The 21,435-nt window shown below is 42.8% G+C and overlaps 1 protein-coding gene across 3 annotated transcripts in view; it reads right to left on the bottom strand.

The window, feature by feature from the left end:
• Positions 1-17,155, bottom strand: part of ETV6 (ETS variant transcription factor 6) — a 167,046-nt gene extending 149,891 nt beyond the window's left edge. For all 3 annotated transcript variants that reach the window (XM_054038605.1, XM_054038613.1, XM_054038620.1), the window contains exon 1: positions 16,714-17,155. In XM_054038605.1, coding sequence (XP_053894580.1) covers positions 16,714-16,746 — 33 coding nt within the window. In that variant the 5' untranslated portion in view covers positions 16,747-17,155. The remainder of the gene's footprint in view (positions 1-16,713) is intronic.
• Positions 17,156-21,435: the final 4,280 nt, after the last annotated feature.

The raw sequence follows: 21,435 nt of genomic DNA, 5'->3' as shown, positions 1-21,435 counted from the left end.
AGCATCTGAGCTACGGCTGAACATGGACATTTGCTGTTTTGCCTACGGTCACTTCAGCACTGGTATTGGAGTTGTTGCACATTAAACGGGTGTAGCTAAGTAGAAAGGGAGGAGGATGGTCCAGTGGGTTAGGGCAGCACACCAGCTTAGGACTTGGAAGACCTGGGTTAAAGTCTCTGCGTGACTTTCAGGCAAATCACTCAGGGTATGTCTACACAGCACCTAGACACCTGTGGCTGGCCCATGCCAGCCGACCCAGCTCCGGCTGTGGGGCTGTTTCATTGGTGGGTAGGCTTCCAGGACCCAGGGTCCTGGGTTCCACCACAAGTCAAGAAGTCTACACACCAATGAAACAGCCCCGCAGCCTGAGCCCAAGGCAGCTGGCACAGGCAGCTGTCTAGTTGCTGTGTAGACATACCCTCAGTCAATCTGTTCCCCATCTGTGAAAAGGGGTTAATAGCACTTCCCTACCCACCAGGGTGTTGTGATAATAAATATATGAAAGATGGTGAGGTACTCTGTTACCATGGTAATGGCGGCCATATAAGTACCTCATATAGAAAGCAGGTTAACACTCTGTATTAAAGGTGCCGAGGTACAATCACAGTCTATTCTTTTCTATCCATTAGAACTATATTAACTCATCTTGAACAAGGAGGCTTGTGCTAGGTTTAGGATAGTGCCCTAGGCTGCATATCCAAATACTGTGGGTGCTGAACCAGCAAAATGCCCCTTCCATCAAGTGACCGCGTAACATCTGTGATGCTCATGTTCTCTCTCCAGCCTCAGCCCAGCAGGGATGAGACACAAGATTCCCATGGCTGGGATTCAAAATGGGAATTGAGTATAAAGGATAAAATAAAGGGAGACAAAAGTGCTCTTGTTAACTTTTCACCATGGGAGCTCTGCCCAAAGGTCTCTGCAAATGAAGCAGTTGCCTGAACAAGGCAGCTCAATTATGGCCAGACGGTGAAAGCAGCAACTTCAGTGCCCGACTCTGAAAATGCCAGTCAGGGCACAACTCCAGCAGAGAAGCTGCAAGAGAGCTGGTGGATGATCATGGGGCTAATATTACAGGGAGCATAGATGTGCATCAGTTCACTGCACACAGACTTTGGCAGGAGGGGAATGCGGGGGGAAAGTAACTAAAGGAAAAAGAGCTACAACAAATACAATCTCCTCCATTTCTCAGACAGGTCATTTTCCGCTCCAACTTTTGTCTTCCCATTTATCATGCACATAAGAGGGCTAACGCTGAAGAGTTCAGAAACATATTTCAAATTAATAGCAATGGGACCTCAAAGACCTTTGGAAAGGCATACTTCAACCCAAATACGACTCCTGGAAGTGAACAATGCCTCTTCCTCAATACCAGACAACTTCTGCTTTTTCAAAGGCTAAGCTGGAATTCCCCTTCCATGTATTCTCTGAAGGGTTTATTTTCACTCCCTTTCTTGAACCTGAAGAAGTACACCAACAAAACTAGCCTCCTTCTAGTCCACTGCCTAATAGACTAGACTTCTTAAAATATTCCGATTCTCACTCAGAACTCTTGCTAGTTACAAATAATGAGAGACCCCAAGAGGGCAGGCAGATGGTTGCTTAGGACCAAGATGGAGGGTTAAGTGTTGAGTACCAGTTTTAATGAGATTACTCCTATGAGACCTCTGGACAAGCTTTTTAGTGTATGGAATTTTCTCTTTTCTTCCCCCAAAAGCTCATTCAGGACTGCATTTGCCATTACCTGAAATTTGGCTCCAGGTTGCAAGATGAATTCTTAACTGGTGGTTAAAGTAGACCAAACAGGAGAGGAAGTTCTCCCTGTTCCCACCAAGGAGGAGGGTGAGGTGTGGGGGAGCTCTGCTCTGCCAAGCCAGTGACAGAAAGGGCAGCTCGCTGTTCGCTGTAGCAGAGAAGGGGGAATTGTGCACCTCCTTCCCGTAGCCTCTGGAGCCTCCAAAGGGACAATTCCCTCCTAGGTGCTTCTGGAATCCTCTGCACACTTCCCTGTTTCTCCCATGTGTACCTGAAGAACGCATCTCAAGTTAGATTTCCCTGCATCTCAGAGGATAATAGTATTAGGGTTACCATTCGTCCGGATTCCCCCGGACATGTCCGGCTTTTTTCAGTTAAAAATAGCGTCCGGGGGGAATCTGTCAATGTCCGGACTTCTCCCCCCCATGCAGAGCGTGCGGGGCTTACAGGGCAGCCGGCCGGATGGTGCCACTCGCAGGGGGCTCCGGCAGCCAAAGCCCTTCCTCCACTTCCCCGCTCCTCTCTCCTGCAACTTGACACCACTCCCCTCCTCTCCCTCCGTCCCTCCCCCCACCCTGCATTCACAGATCGCCGGCCATCGGCTCGGCCTCCGGCAGTCTGGAGCTCCGACCCTGCTCCCCTCCCCCGCTGTCGAGCGCGCTGCTCTGCAGCACAGTAAGGGGGCCGGGGGTCAGAGAAGCAGCAGGGAGGTTCTGGGGGGGGGGTAGTCAAGAGACAGGGAGCAGGGGGGAGGGTTGGATGGGTCAGGAGTTCGGGGGGGGTTGTCTGGGGGTTGGGGGTGTAAGGTTTTGGGCAGAGTACAGGTGGGGGGGCCTCAGGAGGGGGCAGTTAGGGGACAAGGCACAGGGAGGCTCTCTTAATGGCTCTCCATGCGTCTCTGGACCCTCTCAGCTGTCGGGCTTGGACGGAAACATTGCCTGAGGGTAGTGAGAGAATGGGTTATCGGTGAGGTGGGGGTGGGCGTGAGCCCGGTCAATAGGGGCAACCCCTACCAAGATCTGAGCCTTTTCTCACACGCCCGTTAGAGCTCGACTTTATGCTGTTTGGGACCCCTCTTTGAGGAAAGCCTCTGGATTGCAAGTCCAACCGCTACCTCCTCGTGGTGAGAGTCGGTAACTGGCTTGGATAGCCAGGCGGATTGCGGAGGACGAACCCACATCCCACATTCAGTGGGGTGTGGGACGGGGTTGGGCAGCCCCATATGGTGCCACATGGATGCCCCCCTGGTAAGGGTAGCCTCCCCCAGGTACGGGTTGACTCCCCCTGGTAAGGGTAGTCTCCCCCAGGCACGGGTTAGTTTCCCCCTGGAAAGGGTAAGTTTCCCCCAGGTACGGGTTAGTTTCCCCCTGGAAAGGGTTAGTTTCCCCCTGAGAAGGGTAAATCTTTTAGCTATGGAAAAAAGTAATTTATATTTTTATACCGGATTGGCGCTGGACCGGGTTAATAACGCCCCCGCTGTTGGCTTTGATGCCCCGGCTGACAGTGTTAAATATATTAGGGGTGTGATCAGGGTCGCTGGACCAATGGATAAAATGGTGTGGACTATAATGAAGTCTCATGAGCATGAGAGTGAGAATCAAGTCCTCCCAGTGGAGCATGGAGAGGAGGTAGAGGAGAATGTTTGTGATGATCATGGTGAGGAGATTTTATCTATCTTACCGATGGTTTTTACAAGGGACACTTTTAATGATTTAACTATGGACAGTTTTAATCCAGATTTTAAGTATTTAAGTACATTTGATGATCCATATGTTAGGGAATCGGGATATCTTAATGCTCATTTAGTTAATGGGTCTAGTTTATTAAATAGTTTTAGACCAAGTACTGATTTTAATAGGGATCGTCATAAGGATCTTAACAGTACTGGTAGTAATATAAATATATTAGAAAGTAGTTCGTGGAAGGATGGGGTTTTTTATTTAGAGTATCCCGTTGATAGTTTTAATTGTCCAATATGTCCCCAGATATTACCAACATTTGGTAAATGGGCCAAACACATTAATGTGGTTCATAAAAGTAAAGCCATACGAGTTGTATGTAGTAAATGTGGAAAATCTTCTCAATATCATAATATAGCTTGCCACTACCCAAAGTGCATACCCAAGAAGGCGGATACCCCAATGAAGAGCCATACATGCTCAGTCTGTGGGCTTGGTTTTCATACTAGATCTGGATTGAGCCAACACTGTAGACATAGACACCCTGCTGTGAGGAATGAGCAAAGAAAAGAAGATATGGCTGCTAAAAGTAAGATCAAAGAGGGATCAACTAGATCTCGTATATGGACCAAAGATGAGGTTGCGCAGCTTATACAGTTGGAAAGGAAATATATTGGGAAAAGGAATATAAATAAATGTATTGAGAGCGAGATGAGGACCAAAACGAATAAACAAATATCAGATAAAAGACGAGAATTAGCAAAGAAGAAGTTAGTGGTAACAGGAGATAGGGAAGAACAGGAGTACTTGTGGCACCTTAGAGACTAACAAATTTATTAGAGCATAAGCTTTCGTGGACTACAGCCCACTTCTTCGGATGCAGAAGTGGGCTGTAGTCCACGAAAGCTTATGCTCTAATAAATTTGTTAGTCTCTAAGGTGCCACAAGTACTCCTGTTCTTCTTTTTGCGGATACAGACTAACACGGCTGTTACTCTGAAACAGGAGATAGGGAGGAAGTGACTGAGGTAGAGGACATTAGAGTAAATATATTAGAAATTCCGCCCCCAAGAGAGAGGATTTTCCCACTAAAAGTACATCCAGAAGTGGATTTAGTGGAGAAAATATGTAAACGGGGAAAACAAAGTAGGGAGGGAAGAGAAATAATAAATAGTTTAGGGGAAATTGAAGGATTATTAAAGGAGGATTTAACAAAAGCTCTCGGATGGGCAGTGTTGGAAAAATTATGTTATTCATTAGTAGAGGGAAAGGACCCTAGAAATGAAAGTCAAATAGAGTTGAGGAATAAAGGAAAAAGGAAGATGAGAAAGGAGGGGAGAAGGAAGCAATTTAATGCAATTAGGAGATATGCTACAAAGAAAGCTAAGTATAAATTCTATCAACAATTATTTGATAAGGATAGAAGATTGACTCGCATTATAATGGGAGAGCCAGATAAGGCTAAGTGTGCTATCCCTATGAAAGAAATTGAGGAATACTATGTAAATATTTTGGGAACAATTGGACATGGTAATATGATAGGGTGGCCATCATCCACAGAGAATGCGGATAATGATATATTAATGAGTCCGATCTCTGTGGATGAGATTAGAATAGCTCTAAGAGAAATAAGAAAAGATAGTGCTCCTGGCCCAGATAAAGTAAAAGTGAGCAATTTGTGGGATATTTTTAATTTAGACTCCTTAATACTTACAAAAATTTTTAATATATGGTTTCTAAATAGACAGGTACCAGATGAATTTAAGAAAAATAGAACGATTTTAATACCAAAGACACAAGATGAGGAGGAAATGAAGAAGTTAACATCTTGGAGACCATTGACTGGCCGCGTATAGTAACCAGGAAAGGGCAGGTAGTCACGCCTGTACATAAATAGGGGGTGGAGTCCTGGGGGGCAGTTAGGGGCAGGGGTCCCAGGAGGGGGCAGTCAGGGGACAAGGCGTGGGGGGGAGGGTTGGGGATTCTGAGGGGGCAGGAAGTGGGAGGGAGTGGAAGGGGCAGGGGCGGGGCTAGGGCAGGACAGGGGCGGGGCTAGGGCGGGTCTCCTCCCGTCCTCTTTTTTGATTGTTGAAATATGGTAACCCTAAATAGTATCAGCGTGCACATATGTATGCTTGCACTAGCTCTTCGCTGAGTGCACTGCAAGACTTGGATGGTGAAAGTCCTTTCACCTCCCAGACTTTTCAGATCAGCCCTGGATCAAGGTGTCAAATTACCCATGCATTTGAGAAGATGAACCCTGACAGAGCTAATACAATGCAACATACAGCATGTAACTCAGGCCATGTGCCATTAAACATTTGAAAGTGTGTAACCCGCTCTCCTGTCAGGCCTTTCCCATGCTTCTCCCTGGATCCTCTCCCAAAGTCTCCATTTGCTGAAGTCAGTTGATGGTGACACAACAACCTGTGTAGTCAAATGAGAAAAATATTGCCATACCTTTGGCCAGTCATTCCTGGGTTCATAAGCACCCATCCCTGGGAGCTAGCACTCCAGTTGTCATCCCAGGACTGTTAGCAGGAATGGGAAACTCCCCTTCCCTAGAGAAAACAACTAAGGTCAAGCCCCTGCATGCCCTTCTCACCTCTAGTAAAATAGCTAGCAGTCTCCCGTGAGGTCTTAGATACCAACTGTTTTCCTGGAGGAGATGAGGAGCAGCTTGAATTGTTCGTTGCTTCCCTGGAGGGGAGGAGCCCACTGCTATTAATTGACTCAACCATTGGCCTCCACCATGGCTCTGACAAGTGTGCGTCCCCCTCACCTCACACAGCAACTCCTGCTTCCCAATCCCCATCACCCACCCCCAATCCCTTGACAGCCGCCAAAGCCCTGGCTTCCTCGCACAGAACGAGGCATTGGCAGCCATGTAAGTGAAGTAAAACTCAGCATTCAGTCATGTATGGGTTTAATCCCATATCATAAAACAGGCTAGAGAGAACATGCTGTAGCATTTTCCTATCCTAATCAGACAGAATAAAAAGAATCACTTCCTTTGAGGGGAGGGTTCCTGGCACAGATCTCTAATAAAATTCCTAAAAAGCAGGAAAGGTTTCTCCATAATACCTCTCTGATACTGTGCAACTTCTACTGGAGGCTCTCAAAGCGATTTCCATATTTTAATGAAATGAGGCTCACGACACACATGTGAGTAATCTAGGCTTCCCTTACATTGTCATCTTTTTACAGGAAGAAAAAGGTATGTGGCTTACAGATAATGGGCTTAAAGCATCCCAGAGTATAACCCGGCTGATTGGAGAATTTGGCATAGTTCCAGTTTTGCCAATTCATAGATTTTATCATGAATCTCTCAATATCTAGTGCTTTTCCTAGAGTCCCAGATCCTGGAGTCATGTGATTAGAAAAGAATTTCATATTACACTTTTTTAATGAAAGTTTCTAGCACTCAGTTGCAGATAACAGTTTCAAATTGTGACCCCGGTGCACTCATAGATCTCAGAAACCATAAAGCAAATAAAAATAATCGACATTTTACTATTTTTTTAAAATCACAATTTTTAAGCCAATCTTGTTATTTTTGAAGCCTGACTTACGACTTTTGAATGCTTGGGGTTGGCTTTATTGTAGTTCTGTAACATAGTTTGGTATCCTGTCCACACATACTACCTATCTATGTTACAGTCCTGTCAGTACACTGCAGTATTTTAACATGGAAATCCAAAACAGTAAGATGATAGGCGTTATGCTCCATTTAGCCAACCAATGCAGATTGGGCCAAATCAAGTTTCAGTTGAGTTTAGAAACTGTCCTTATTGAAAATCCTATATAATTTAATACAGATAAAATCATTTGTGTTCCATAGGAAGTATTCTTAAAACCTACAGTATTTAGTAGACAATAAGATTCTTTATATATCCATCTATAGCAGTAATATTTGTATTAAATTTTAATAGAATGGTCCAAACACCTACATATGGAAACTGATACCTTCTGAAGAAGTCCTATAGAAAAGTTATGTTCTAGCCTGGGTGTCATCCTAGGCTAGAATTTTATTTTATTTTTGATGTACTCTGGGCCATATTTTCAAGAGAGCCCATCTCCAATTTAGGCACCTCAGTGGCCCGATTTCCAAAAGGGCTGAGCACATCAGCTGTCGATGCCTTTTGAAAATCTGGCAATAGGTATCACAGTGAAAGCTGCTGACAATTTCTGAAAAAACAGCCACTTATTTAGGTGCCTATAGGGTAGCTGAACAATTCTGAAAAATCTCACCCCAACTGTTGGCACTGAGCACTTGGAAATCTGGCCCTGAGCTCTGTTAAAAATCTGGCCCAGTGTGGCTTCATGCTAATTAGCCAGCTGAATTGGTTTCAAAATTTGAGCTGGACACACCTCTGCTTAGCGTATGCTACAACTTTCTCTCTTTACTCTTACTTCCTCCTTCCTTTACCCCGGTTGTTAATCTCATCCGACTGCTGCTTCTTGTCATAGCCTAGACTGTGAGCAATTTGGGGTAGGGATTGTCTTCTGTCTGTCTGTCTGCACAGCACCTAGCAAAATGCATCCTGATCCTTGATGGCCAGGGGCATTATTGCAATACAAATAAGTAGTATTTCCGACCTCTGCTTCTGGCCCAGGATAGGTGCAGCCTAAAGCAAGCAATATCTTAAAGGACCCCAGGAAAAAAAAATGGAGAAAGAAAACCAAATAGTTTAGCTGAGGGAAAGGTGAATTAGAACTCTGGAAAACCCTAGAGAAAAACTACACTCACTAAATCCAACTACAAGAGCCACTAAATAAACACCACAAGTCAACTGTGTGAAAATCAGAAAGTATTTCAGCAGGGCCATTCTAATGCCTATTAGGTACAGGATAACTCTCTAAGGCACACTCTGTGCCACTCATCACAGTATTCCATGTGGCTTTATCCAGTTTAAAGGGCCACCTATCTGCTTCTCATATATAAATCTTCCATATGACATACATGTGATACTATTGTGAGCATCTCTGTTTCTCTCTCTTGCCCCTGATTTGACCCCTTAGAAAACACACATTTTCTTTACCATGGTAATACTTTCAAAACACTGTGACAACTGAGAAGCAAAGGAACAAAGCAGCAAAGGGCTGTGACAAGGAATAATCTTTAGAAAACCATGTTTATGAAGAAACACCTATAGCTGCAGTACCCCAGCCAAAATGCCCATTGGAGTTAAGTACCATTATATTAGAAATATGCAATGTAGTTGTAGCCGTGCTGGTCCAAGGATATTAGAGAGATAAGGTAGGTGAGGTAATGTCTTTTATTGGACCAACTTCGAGCTACATTAGCTCGAAAGCTCATCTGTCTCACCAACAGAATCAAGTGGAGAAGAGACACTTCCCTAGAGGCCACATGATGGAGAGGAATGGGCACAAATCAGAGAGCTTCTATGCCACTGGTTGTCTCAATAAATGATCTGACCTTACATGATGTATCGCAAATGGTATTTAGTTAAGCCTCAAAACACCGCCATGGAGGTGGGTATTATTCCCATTTCATGGATGGAGAAATGGAGGCACAGAGATATCAAGGTCAATACTTCCAGAAGAGATCACTAATTTTGAATGGCTTAAATTTTGGGTGCCCAACTTGAGACATAAATCTCAAATACCCAAAAACTGAGGCACCCAAAATGAGTGGCTTCTTTTGTTTTTACTTGGGCACTGGTGGCATCTCAATCGCTCCTGTTCTCTGCCTGTGGCACACAACAGTTTTGTTTTCTGAGGCCTGAAATGCTTTAGTTTAACCCAAGTTTTGTGCTCAATACTGGGGTAATTAATGTCCTGTGTTATACAGGAGATCAGACTAGATGATCTACTGGTCCCTTCTGGCCTTAAACTATGAACAAAATGGATTTTTAACCTCCTAGGAACCAGATTCTCAGCTAGGCAGAGTTGGCTCAGCTCTTCCTCGAGATAGGCAGAGTGCCATGCAGTTTAGGTAAGGTTTTCATAGAAGACCTTAAAAACTGAAGATCTCTTCAATTTAGGCATTAAAGAACCCCTATTGCATTTTGTAAGAGATGGAGTTTACCGCAGCGTAACAGTAGATTTCATCTCTACTTATAATCATTCTAATTACCTATGCGTTGTTTGGCTGTCTCCCTTCCCCCCCCCCCCCCCCGCCCCAAGGCAATGTAGCTATGTAACTTATTTGAGACACAAGGTGCTATATAAATGTAAATTACCATTACAGTGACTTCCATGTAATTGGGCCAGGCTAGATTGGGATGGCTATTTGATTGTATTGCCTCCCAGGAAACTGACTTAACCTATAAGGATATATAGTGAATAGTAATGACCAATGTGTAATTGGGACAGTATTAGCAAAATTTTGATTCATGAGGATTAATTTTGCTAGTGCTAATTAGTTAAGCGATTAATCGGGTGTTAAATACCTTTGCATTTCTAAAGTCTGGTCTCTTTGGTTTGACCTGCATCCACTGATCTTAATGGGAGTTTTCTGATTGGCATCAAGGTGAGATGAATCAGCACATTAATAGACAGGTTTCAGAGTAGCAGCCGTGTTAGTCTGTATCCGCAAAAAGAACAGGAGTACTTGTGGCACCTTAGAGACTAACCAATTTATTAGAGCATAAGCTTTCGTGGACTGTAGTCCACGAAAGCTTATGCTCTAATAAATTGGTTAGTCTCTAAGGTGCCACAAGTACTCCTGTTCTTTTTGCACATTAATAGAGAAGTTTCCCAGTACAAATTAAGGGGTATATCTTCCCCAAGTAAAGAGTCAGCCTTGGTTAAGGGTGGCAGGATTCTGCTGGCATTAACCTGAATAGTTCCAGGGTATGAAATTTACAAGGTTCCTCATCAAATTGGGGAGAAAAAAATGGAAGTTCCTTCCAAAAAAAAAGCATTGATGAAATAGAAGTAAAGCACTGAAAAAGATATCTGGGAAACTAAAACTCAGGTAGACAGCTCAGCCTTTACGCTGGTCCTTGTACTTAAAATTTAAAACAAAGTCTCTCCTCTTATCATTATAAATTAGCTCCAGACCTAAAACAAGCACCTCTCAGTTGAAGCTCCACACCTTTGAGGATCAGTATTGACATAAATGGGGCTTCATTCAGGCATGAGAGCCATGTACAGTTCATTCCAGGATCAGGGCCTATATCAATCAACACAGTATACAACAACATCCAAGATGAATTTCTTTGTGAAATGTTACCTACGGAAAGTTGCAGTAGAGTGTGGCCTTTGGAACTAGCTTGCATTTTAAGTATCAATGAGATATACATCACAAGTCAAGTTTGAACAAACTCGAATCTGCAAGCTTAACAGGGTGAACCTTGAAAAACAGCAAGGAGAAACTTTCATTTGGATTTTTAAGATAATTCAAACCAAGAGCAGTTTGGCCTGCAAAATCCTGGGAAGCATTTTATCTTTGAAAGAGTCACACTTAGGGTTGCCAGGTGTCTGGTTTTCAACCAGAACACCCAGTCAAAAAGGGACCCTGGCGGCTCCGGTCAGCACCGCCGAATGGGCCGTTTTAAAAGTCTGGTCAGCAGTGCTGCGGGTCTAAGACAGGCTAGTCTCTACCTGCACTGCACCCCAGAAGCGGCCAGCAGGTCCTGCTCCTCAGCTGCGGGGGAGGGGGGGAGGAGCATGGGGCTCCACACGCTGTCCCTGCCCCAAGCACTGGCTCCACACTCCCATTGGGCTGGAACCACCACCAATGGGAGCTGGGGGGGGGAGGCCAGTGCCTGCATGCGAGAGCAGCACAGAGACCCCTGGCCTCCCCCTCCTTCCCACCTAGGAACCAGACCTGTTGGCCACTTCCACGGCACAGTGTGGTGCCAGGACAGGCAGGGGGCCTGCCTTAGACCTGCAGCACCACTGACCAGGAGCTGCCTGAAGTAAGCCCGTGACCCAGCACCCTACCCCTGCAGCCTGCCCCCACACCCTACCCGCAGCACCCTACCCCAGCACCCTGCCCCCGCACTCTGCCCCAGCCCTGAGCCTCCCCCCCCATACCCAGAGTCCCCTCTTGCATCCCAAACCCCTCAACCCTGGGCCCACCCCAGAGCCTGCATGCCCAGCTGGAGCCTCACCACCCCTGGACCGCAACCCCCTGCCTCAGCCCTGATCCCCCTTCCGCCCTCCGAACCTCTCGACCCCAGCCCAGAGCACCCTCCTGCACCCCAAACCCCTCATCTCCAGCCCCACCCCAGAGCCCACACCCTCAACCCAGAGCCCACATGCCCTCATGCACCCCAACTCCCTGCCCCAGCCCGGATCTCCCTCCCACACCCTGAACCCCTCATTTCTGGCCCCACCCTGGAGCCCGCACCCCCAGTTAGAGCCCTCACCCCCTTTCACACTCCAACCCCCTGCCCCAGCCCTGTGAAAGTGAGTGAGGGTGGGGGAGAGCGAGCCACCAATGGAGGGGTAATGTAGTGAGCGGGGGACGGGGTCTCGGGGGAGGGGAGGGGCAGGGCTAAGGTGTTCAGTTTTGTGCTTAGAAAGTTGGCAACCTTAGCCCTCTCCCACACTCCAACCCCCTCATCCCTGGCCCCAGCCCAGAGCCTGCACCCCCAGCCGGAGCCCTCACCCCTCCTGCACCCCAACCCCCTGCCCCAGCCTGGTGAAAGTGAGTGAGGGTGGGGGAGAGCAAGCGATGGATGGAGAAGGGGCGGGGCAGGGCCGGGGCCTCCAGGCAGAGGTGTTTGGTTTTGTGCAATTAGAAAGTTGGCAACTCTAGTTACACTTGTAGGTACCAGATGCTTCTGAGACCAAAGTCTTGTTAAAAAGGGATGAAAAACAGTTTTGTGGATAAAGTAGGCAGAATCTCCAACCCAAGTGTTCAAAAATTGAGTTGGACTCCCAAAAATCATTAGATTGGCTTAAAAGTCAGGAGAGGGTTTTTTTTTTTTTAATAAAAACATTAAAATAAATAATATATTCTGGGTTCTTCTGCTTTTTGATTCTTTCTGGTGTGCTCAGGTCATGGTTTTAGGCTCTTATCCACAAACAGGAGAGCCTGAAACTTTCATTAAAAAAAAAAAAAGCTGATTCTCACAGAATCAAATAATTCCAGGAGCTGGGAATTTAAGTAAAACACCAAATATCACTAGATTCACAGTACATTTGCAAGAATTGGCAACACTACAAAAGAGGCTGCTCAGACATTTGATTTCTATTCCTGGCTCTGCAAAAGATTTGCGGTGTGGCCTTACACAAGACACTTCTAATTTCAATACACCTCAGTTTCCCTATCTGCAGTAATACCTACCTGCTTTGGAGGCCAAGGGTTGCAAGGGTTAACTTATTAATATACATAGAGAGCTTCAAACTCTGTATATAGAAAACATAAAGGCAAAGTATTTTTACTAAAAACACGTGTTAGCTCAGAACACCTGGGAGTTAAGGTTGTCTCAGTTAAAGACAAGTATGTATATAAGGAAGAAATTCTGTAGTTTTAAATTAATGAATGTATAAGATCAGCAAGTTGAATCTTTCTCATTTGTCTTTTTAGATTGATTCACAGCGAGTGACTTAGCACACTGGGCCATCTCAAGAGTTCATAGAGATGGTGAGCTCATCTCAAACTTGAGACCATCACAAGCTTTAGGCCACTCTATGTTAAACATTCATAACTTTAAAGGCCACTCAATCTTTAAAAAAAAAAATCAAGACAAGTCTGAATACTATGTGTTCTGTACTGTATCTTAATTATACTTTGCTCAAAGCACCTTACAAAGAAAAATATCATTATCCTCATTTTACAGATGGGGAAACTGAGGCACAGGGCAGTGGCATGACTTTCCCAAGATTACAGTAGTGGAGTCAGGTAAAGAAACACAGATCTCCTGATTCCCAGTCTTGATGTATAAATTGCAAATTTAAAATGATACAGAGAGATCAGATTTTTAAAGCATAAACACAGTAAACATGAAGGGTTGGACCTTAACTCTGTGTTTCCTGACTCCTGAAATCTTATTTTCTCAATGACATTGCTGACTTAGGCCCAGATCCTGCAAACTCTTATACATGCTCAGCTTGATTGTCTTCCTACTCGACCGATGTTAATTGGACTACTCAATGTAGCATATTAAGCAAGTGCATCAGTGTTTGCAGGATCAGGGCCATGGCATTCATTTTTTCCCCTCACAGAGAATGAATTTTTATAAATACACACACACACACACTTGATGCAAACCAAAAATGTATCAATATAGAAGTATACGCGCACGCCCCCAAACAGCCATTTGAGAGAGAAATTACTGTGAATTTGTATTGATTGAGAGCAGACAAGCAAACACTGTAATACCAGAAATTCATCCCCAGAAGTCCTTCCTAAATCTTCTTATAGTGCTTTTCTGGTGAGGTAAGAAGTCTCAGCTACAAACAAAGCACTTTCCTTCACTCCCTTCTTTCTGGCTGTCCATGGTTCACCACACTAGTTGCTGTGGAATTTATTGCACGCTGACTTGCTCCTTGTTGGGGGAGGGAAAAGCCCTAACAAAATACTTATATCTATAAACAACACTGCTTCCAGTTCATAGGTTCCTAATGAAATGCCTTTGCCAGGCAGACAATTCAACACTGAAACATTTGCTGTTTACAGCAGCAAGGTACAAGACAGTGTCGCAGAAGACTTCTAATACAATGTAACGCTTGCTTATATGCTGTTGAGTAAACACTCCACACTACAACCTGGCATGGGGCTATAGTGAAATAATGGATCGCACTGGAATGGTTACACCATCATTTAGAGATGTTCTTTTGATTCCAGTTACTGACCTACAATTAACTTTGAATCTATTCTGAATGAAACAAATGTCCAAAGACAGTGACACTAAACAATCACACAAAGAGAAAAATTATCCAGAATGGTTTAACTTTTAAAGGAATATCATCTATTTGAAATTCACATTTCTGTCTGAAAAGTTCCTCTTCAGTACTTAAGAGGAACAAGTAAAAATGATTATAAACAGAGAAGTCAGCCAAAAAAATCTTTTTTTTTTCATTTTGTTTATTGTGTGCATGTAACAGCACTCTGTGTATAGTTGGACTTAGGGTTTCCCTTGTATAGTAACCAGTTTCTCTCTTGCTAATGAGATGCTTGTCAGTGTCAATGTGAGAGCAGAAAGACACTCATAAAAATGCTAAGGGTCTTTTTAAAAATTCAGGCCATGGTATTTAAAGAGGGCTTTTTAAAATGAGTCAGTTTTAAAAAAAAAAAAAATCAATTTGATGACATCCCTTTAAGCATAATGAAACACTTCCATATTTTCACTATTAGCATGATGGAGTAAGAAATACACAAGTAATATGTGGGGGACCAAGTGCGCTGTATCATAAATCAATTAGACTTTTGTCACTGACTTATGTGGGAGCATGAGCAAGCCTCATTTATTTGGAAGATGCCCCATTTCTAACACAAAGTAATGAGCTACTTTGCAGCACTATTGTTTTTGGTATAGTAGTTTGTGATCTCATCTCCAGTAAGCATATATAATGTTTTTATGGGATTTGTTAGAAAAATCAATGGCTTAGTTAGAAGTACAGATTTTCCCTGTATCAAAATGTTTTGCCATACTATTAAAACACACAATACCCTACTATCTAGTTTGCCTATCCATGTTATGAAAAGTCAGATAAACTACATTCTTTATGCCACAGGACTTCACAGGACACTGTTTACCCAGTTTACCCAGAAAGAGAAATTAGCCCAGAAGTTTTCAAATTCTAGTTGTATTGCACAGAATCCAAGACTATCATCATAAATGTGCAAACATACAGGACAAAAAGGGTTCCATTGTTTTCAGTGGGATAAATAACTTTTTATTGCTGGCTGTTCAACCTTTAAAATGCTATGCCAATCACCGTTTCTTTCTACCCATAGACTATAATAAAATGTTTCTGAGCAGTAACAGTTATGAACACATTCCTATCCAGCTTGTGAGTGAAACAAAATGACTCCTTAAGAAACAAAAGTTATTAAAACATAAATGGGAGGAGAGGTAATTAAACAGAAATCATTATCTATATGGATCTGCTGGATAGGAAAGTTCTGGACAAGAGAGGATACTTTATTTTTTTCCACTCTCAGCTTTATACCGCCTCCAACTTAAAATGGGAAACTTCACCATGTAGCATGTTCAATAGGCCAAATCACAAAGAAACGCACTGCTCAGGCCCCTCACAAGGCAAAGTGTGCTGCACTCTGCTCTCACAACACTGCCCTACATGTTCATAGATGAGAGCCACAAATCAGTTGATTAAAAAACAGCACCAACCCACTGCTTGTGGAAATACAAATCCTGCATCCCTTCCACCACAGCAAACTTCCTACAAACTTTAGAGCAGCAGCAGCCTCAACAACAAAACCCAGGATCTCCAAACTGTAAGGAGCCAGGTAGCAGGTATTAATTTAAACCATCCACCAGGAACGAAAATCACGCCTCCAACTCTAAACTACTTCTACACTGAGTTCCCCCCACTGTATTCACAAATACAGAAAGGCATTCCTGACTGCCAAACTGCAATGCTAGTCCCCCCCCCCCCTTTGTGCCGTGGAAATCAAGATAGTTTGAGACTTGTTTATAGTTGTCAAGATGCCGTGCACGCCTGGGGAAATAAATAAATAAATAAATAAATAAATAAACAAACAAACCAACCCTCACCGATCATCTTTGAAAATTAAAAAAAAAAAAAAAGCAGATACATTTTGCACACTGTGAAGATACCATATGTAGGGCGTTTGCATATCAAACACTAGTGCAAGCGCAACGTGTTCAAATTTGCGGTAAGTTATTACAGTCTAAGAAAATAGGTCTTTCCTGATCATGCTAAACTATCATTTTCATAAAGCAAATGTTTCTCTTTATATTTCTGCAGGAGACCTTTATTTTTCCCCTCTCTCCCTCCCTACTAAAAGCACAAAAAGTTCACATTCACTCTTCGTGTTCATGGACAATCAGACACCAGGTTTAACCAGTAATCACTGAGTATTTACTGCCAAAACTCAACCAGCAAACAAACAAAACAAGCTTGACTTCCCGGCTCGCTTATGACAAGGATTTAATTGTATATTTAAAGAAGAAGAAAAGGAAACAGATAGCAAGGTTAAACTAAAAGGTAACGCACAACAGCAAAAACAAGCTGCATCTTTCCCCCCCAAACCCGGTTCACACACCCCTCCCAAAAGAGAGATCAGTTAGAAATATAACCACTGCAATCTTCCACGCTGCAAACATTGTCTGGATCTAGGCAGGTTTCAAAATGGGAAAATGGGTTTTTACCTTGATGCAACACTGAGCAGGAACCTCAGACATGTCTCACAGAAAGGGGGGGGAAAGGAGAGAGAGATCAGGAAGTTCTCAGTTTTTTTCCACTTTCCTTTCCTCTCCCCAACCCAGAAATCCTTCACAGACAGACGTAATCATTTAAGGAGAAGTTACTCCAACCATCTTTCCAAATAACCCCAAAGATCCTGCAGATCTGCCCCTAGGAGAGGCAGCCCGCATAGTTTTGTTGTGATGTTTGGTTGCTGGTTGGTTTTTTTTCCCTTTGAAGGAACGGGTGACTATGTTTGATTTAATTTGCCGGTGTTATGTTTTGAGATCTGAAGGGTGAGGCTGGTTTTCTTGCTCTCTCCCCCTCTCCGTGAATGTTTTCCTTCCTGGAAGAGAGAAACTGAAAGACAGAACTGAGAGAAAGCTCTTTGCTCATTGATCTTGAGAGTTTCAGGGCTGAAACTGACGTGAATTCCCAGCACTGAGCTCTGCCTCTTAAAGGAGCCCTGCCACCAGGAAATAAAAGCTCATGTTACCGTCAGGCAACAGGGAAATAAATGCAGGGCAAGGTAGGGGGAGAAAGAAGGGGAGAATCTGCTGACACAAAAGGGTGTCCAAATTGATGGTGAAACTAGAGAAGGGAGGGGGAGTTTAATAGTTATGTTCTCAAACCTGGTGCAGACAAAATCAACAAACCAGGAAACAAGAAAATGGAATAATAGAAGAAGGAAAGAAACAGATTGTTTTTATTGATAGTTCATTGCCCGAAGATCTGTTAAAATTTAAACGCAGAAACATCTGCGTGGAGGGGAGAGTCAGGCTTGGAAATTGTTACATCGATCTTTGCTCCAATAACTGTAGAATTGTGAATAGCCTTCCTCAACCCCCTCAAAAATTACACACCATTAACAACGGTAAAGTGTGTGTAGAGGGAGCGAGGACTAAAGAAGAAAATGGATCACAACGTGAGGATCAAAATGATTTGAGGAAATAAAACAATAGGCTTTGTTCTGCTTGCCGAACGTTGCCTCTTTAAGAAAATCTACCAGGAAATGGGAGCTCGGGTTACAAACTGCACACAGGGAAATCTGGGCAGAGAGGTACACACAAGAGACAAAAGCATGAAGGGGTAGTGAAGAGATAGAGGGGATAAGACAAGAAAAGAATCCTTTAGCCAAAGAGACAGAGGGAGAAAGAAGAGGGGACATTATGCAGTAAATCAGAGGTGGAAAAGTTCCTTACCAGAAAATATTTATTTAGCATAAAAAAAGAATGGATAGTAACACTTCCCCTTCCCAAAGGAGAGAACTAAACTGCCTTTGGCATGGGTTAGGTTTCAGGGCTGTTCATTTTAAAGAATTGGCTGCTGGCTTGCAAGTGAGTCTTTAAATGAAGCATAATGGCAATACAAGATGTTAAAATAAATGTTTTCCATTTGATTGCAAAATCAAAGAGATTAAGAGAAGAGCGAGGCGGGAGAGAGTTTAGTTATGTCCTCAACTCCCCAGGGCTAGTCTGATATTCAAAGCCCTATTCCCAGCCCATTGAAAAATGGGGTCTGGTGTCTCAAAAAATTTTTCCCCCCCTAGAAGGGAGAGGGAAGTTGTCGTTTACTTTTTATTGTTTTTTAATCTGCATTGGCAGGAAAATGTATTAGATTAGTGACTGGGTCTCTTCCATTCTATATGTTAACTGTTCATATAGCTATAAAAGTAGGTTATATTGTCTTGTATCTGACTTATTGAGCTATAAGTCTATCTATATCATGTTGTATGTACACACTGTCTGTCTGTCTAGTTATTTATCTAGGACAGTATTGCCAACTCCTGTGGTATTGCGGTAGTTTTCTTAAAGCGCCAGATCCTGGAGTCATGTAATTGCATAAGAATCTCAGCTTTCATCTTTAAGTTTCTAGCCCTCATGCTTTTCAAGAAAAGACTGACCCTTAAAGGCTCACAAAACATATAAGGCAAGTAAAGAGAACCCAACATTTTTTAATCGCATGATTTTTAAGCAAATGCCAAAATTTGGGGCTCCTGATTCCTTATTTTTGAATGTTTGGTGTTGGACATGGGGCTTCCACCATGTCCCTTTGGAGACTATTTCATGGTCTAACAGGTCGCACGGCGAGGAAGATATTTGGGCTACCTTTTCATTTGTCTAGTTTCACCCAATTACTCCTAGTTCTATCGATGTATTATACTGATTGTACTAAACCATTTCTCTCCCTCCTGGATATTGGCGCCTTTCAAGTACTTGTACCCAAATATCACATCCTTTCTTAGGGCTTGTCTATGCTTAAAATTCTACAGTGGCACAGCTGTGCTGTTGGAGTGCTTCAGTGAAGACACTACCTATGCTGACTGCTGGGGTTCTCCCATCAGCGTACGTAATCCACCATCCCACGAGGGGGTAGCTATGCTGATGAGAGAATTCCCCCATTGACAGGTTTCAGAGTAGCAGCCGTGTTGGTCTGTATCCGCAAAAAGAACAGGAGTACTTTCGTGGACTAGAAGCTTATGCTCTAATAAATCTGTTAGTCTCTAAGGTGCCACAAGTACTCCTTTATTTGGGCATAAGCTTTCGTGAGTAAAAACCTCACTTCTTCGGATGCATCCGAAGAAGTGAGGTTTTTACTCACGAAAGCTTATGCCCAAATAAATCTGTTAGTCTTTAAGGTGCCACCAGACTCCTTGTTGTTTTTGTAGATACAGACTAACACGGCTACCCCCTGATACTTGACAAGTACTCCTGTTCTTTTCCCCCCATTGACTTAGCACTGTCTCCACCAGAGGTTAGGTCGGTTTAACTGCATCACTCAGGGGTGTGGATTTTTCACAACCCTGAGTGACATAGTTATATTGACCTAATTTCCTAGTGTAGACCGGGCCATAGTCACTGGATTTAGTTCTTTTCCTCTTTCATTCTTTCCCTCAGGCTAATAAACTGCCAGAAACGAAAACTTTAGGGAAAGTTAAAATAAGTTGCCAGCTATCAAATTATTTGACTGAAGCAAAGAGGATAATATATGGGGTACCTTTGGAGATTTAAAAAAAAGCCACAGGAAAAGAGTGGTAGTAAGCAAACAGTTAATTAGTAAGTAAGGAGGAGAAAACATGCCATCAATAGCAGTGCTGGTTACATTTAAGGGCAGGACTTGCCTGAGAAACTAATACTAGGGCAGCATCAGATATTTAGACCCAAGCCATATATCCCCCTTTCCTAAGGTGCTATAAGTGCCAATGATATAGGCAAATGTTTGTAAAGGGAAAATGAGATGCAGTAAATGTGGGAGTGAGCATTCCTGTGGAAATTGTGTAAAAGGGGTGGAGGTCAAGTGTAGTAACTGTGGTGGGAATCTGTCTGGCACACAGAGGCTGTATTGTGGCAAAAGAGACAAGCTAAAGAGATACAAAAGACAAAAAATGTTATCAAAATCTTGTGAGGAAGCTGTAACTAGGAAAAAGAAGAGCAAATCAGCACAGGAAAAGGGGAACTGCAGATGCAGCCTCATTCTATAAAAAATATTATAAACCCTGCAGAAGGAACAGGTGATAAAATATTAATAGAGAAAAAGAAAGGTTTATTGCATGTATGATAGAAGTGATAAATTGCACATCACATACAGGGGGGAAAATCAGAAAAACTGAAAATTATAGCCAGGGTCATGGAAAAATACTTGTGTCTTGATAATCTGTTAATGGATCATTTTCATGCAATCTTGAATGAGGGCAATAGTGAAATATGACTAGTGAGGGAATCACAATCTTTTGCTGGAATGTGCACAGTTTGATAGCACATTGTCAAGAACAAAAAGAAAATACACTAAAACAGATCTCATATGTATCTAGAAAACATGGTTGGTTGAAAAGTTTGCTTTGAAAATTCCAGGCTTTTAGACAAGACCAAAAACTAAGTAGAGATGGAAGTGTTTGTACTTTCATAAGGGAATGATTAAATTACACAGAAGTAGAGAATGAAGAAATAAGTCTCGAATATAATGCTGTTGAGATCCCAGTGGAGAGGAGAAATATTTCTTTAAAGATTTATAATATCTATAACCCTTATGGGACATTATAAAGCTCAGAATTACAAGAAATAATGAAGAATGCTAAAAGACCATATATATTTATTTATGACTGTTTAGGTCACATATATAACTGTGGGAAAGTAGGACAACTGATAGTAATGGCGCATGTCTAGAAAGACTCATTGATGAAAATAATCTAGTGGTTTAAAATGATGGCACCCCCACTAGACTGAATGCAGCAGATGGTAGGTTTTCTTCCTTAGACCTGATATTGCAAGCAAATGCAACTGGGAAATATATAAGGAAGAAGGAATAGGGAGTGATCATTTCCCTATACTTATTACTTTTCAAGGACGAGGTAAGGTTGAAAATAGAAAATTACCCACCTTAAATCTTAAGAAAACTAACAATGAAAAATACAATTAATAGTGAAGATCTAATAAAATATAAAAGAACTAAGGCCATAGTACAAACAAAAAAAAGAGTTGGAGAAAGTATTGTGGGAGTCAAATAAAGATAACAAAATATACAGGCAAATTAGAAGAATGAGTGGATTTCAGACTGAGAGTAATCACATCCCAGCTCCTATTGGAACTGACAAAAAATAGTTAGAAGTTTTGATAATGAGAATGAGAGAACAGATGTTTTTAGCAGAAATTTTCTGAGGGATGAGTAATGATGAAAATCAAAGTGTAGTT

The sequence above is a fragment of the Malaclemys terrapin genome, chromosome 1 (genome assembly GCF_027887155.1).
Source record: "Malaclemys terrapin pileata isolate rMalTer1 chromosome 1, rMalTer1.hap1, whole genome shotgun sequence".
NCBI classification, from domain to species: Eukaryota; Metazoa; Chordata; order Testudines; family Emydidae; genus Malaclemys; species Malaclemys terrapin.
Note: the sequence above shows the minus strand (reverse complement) of the source record. Positions and strands in the feature narration are given on the sequence as shown.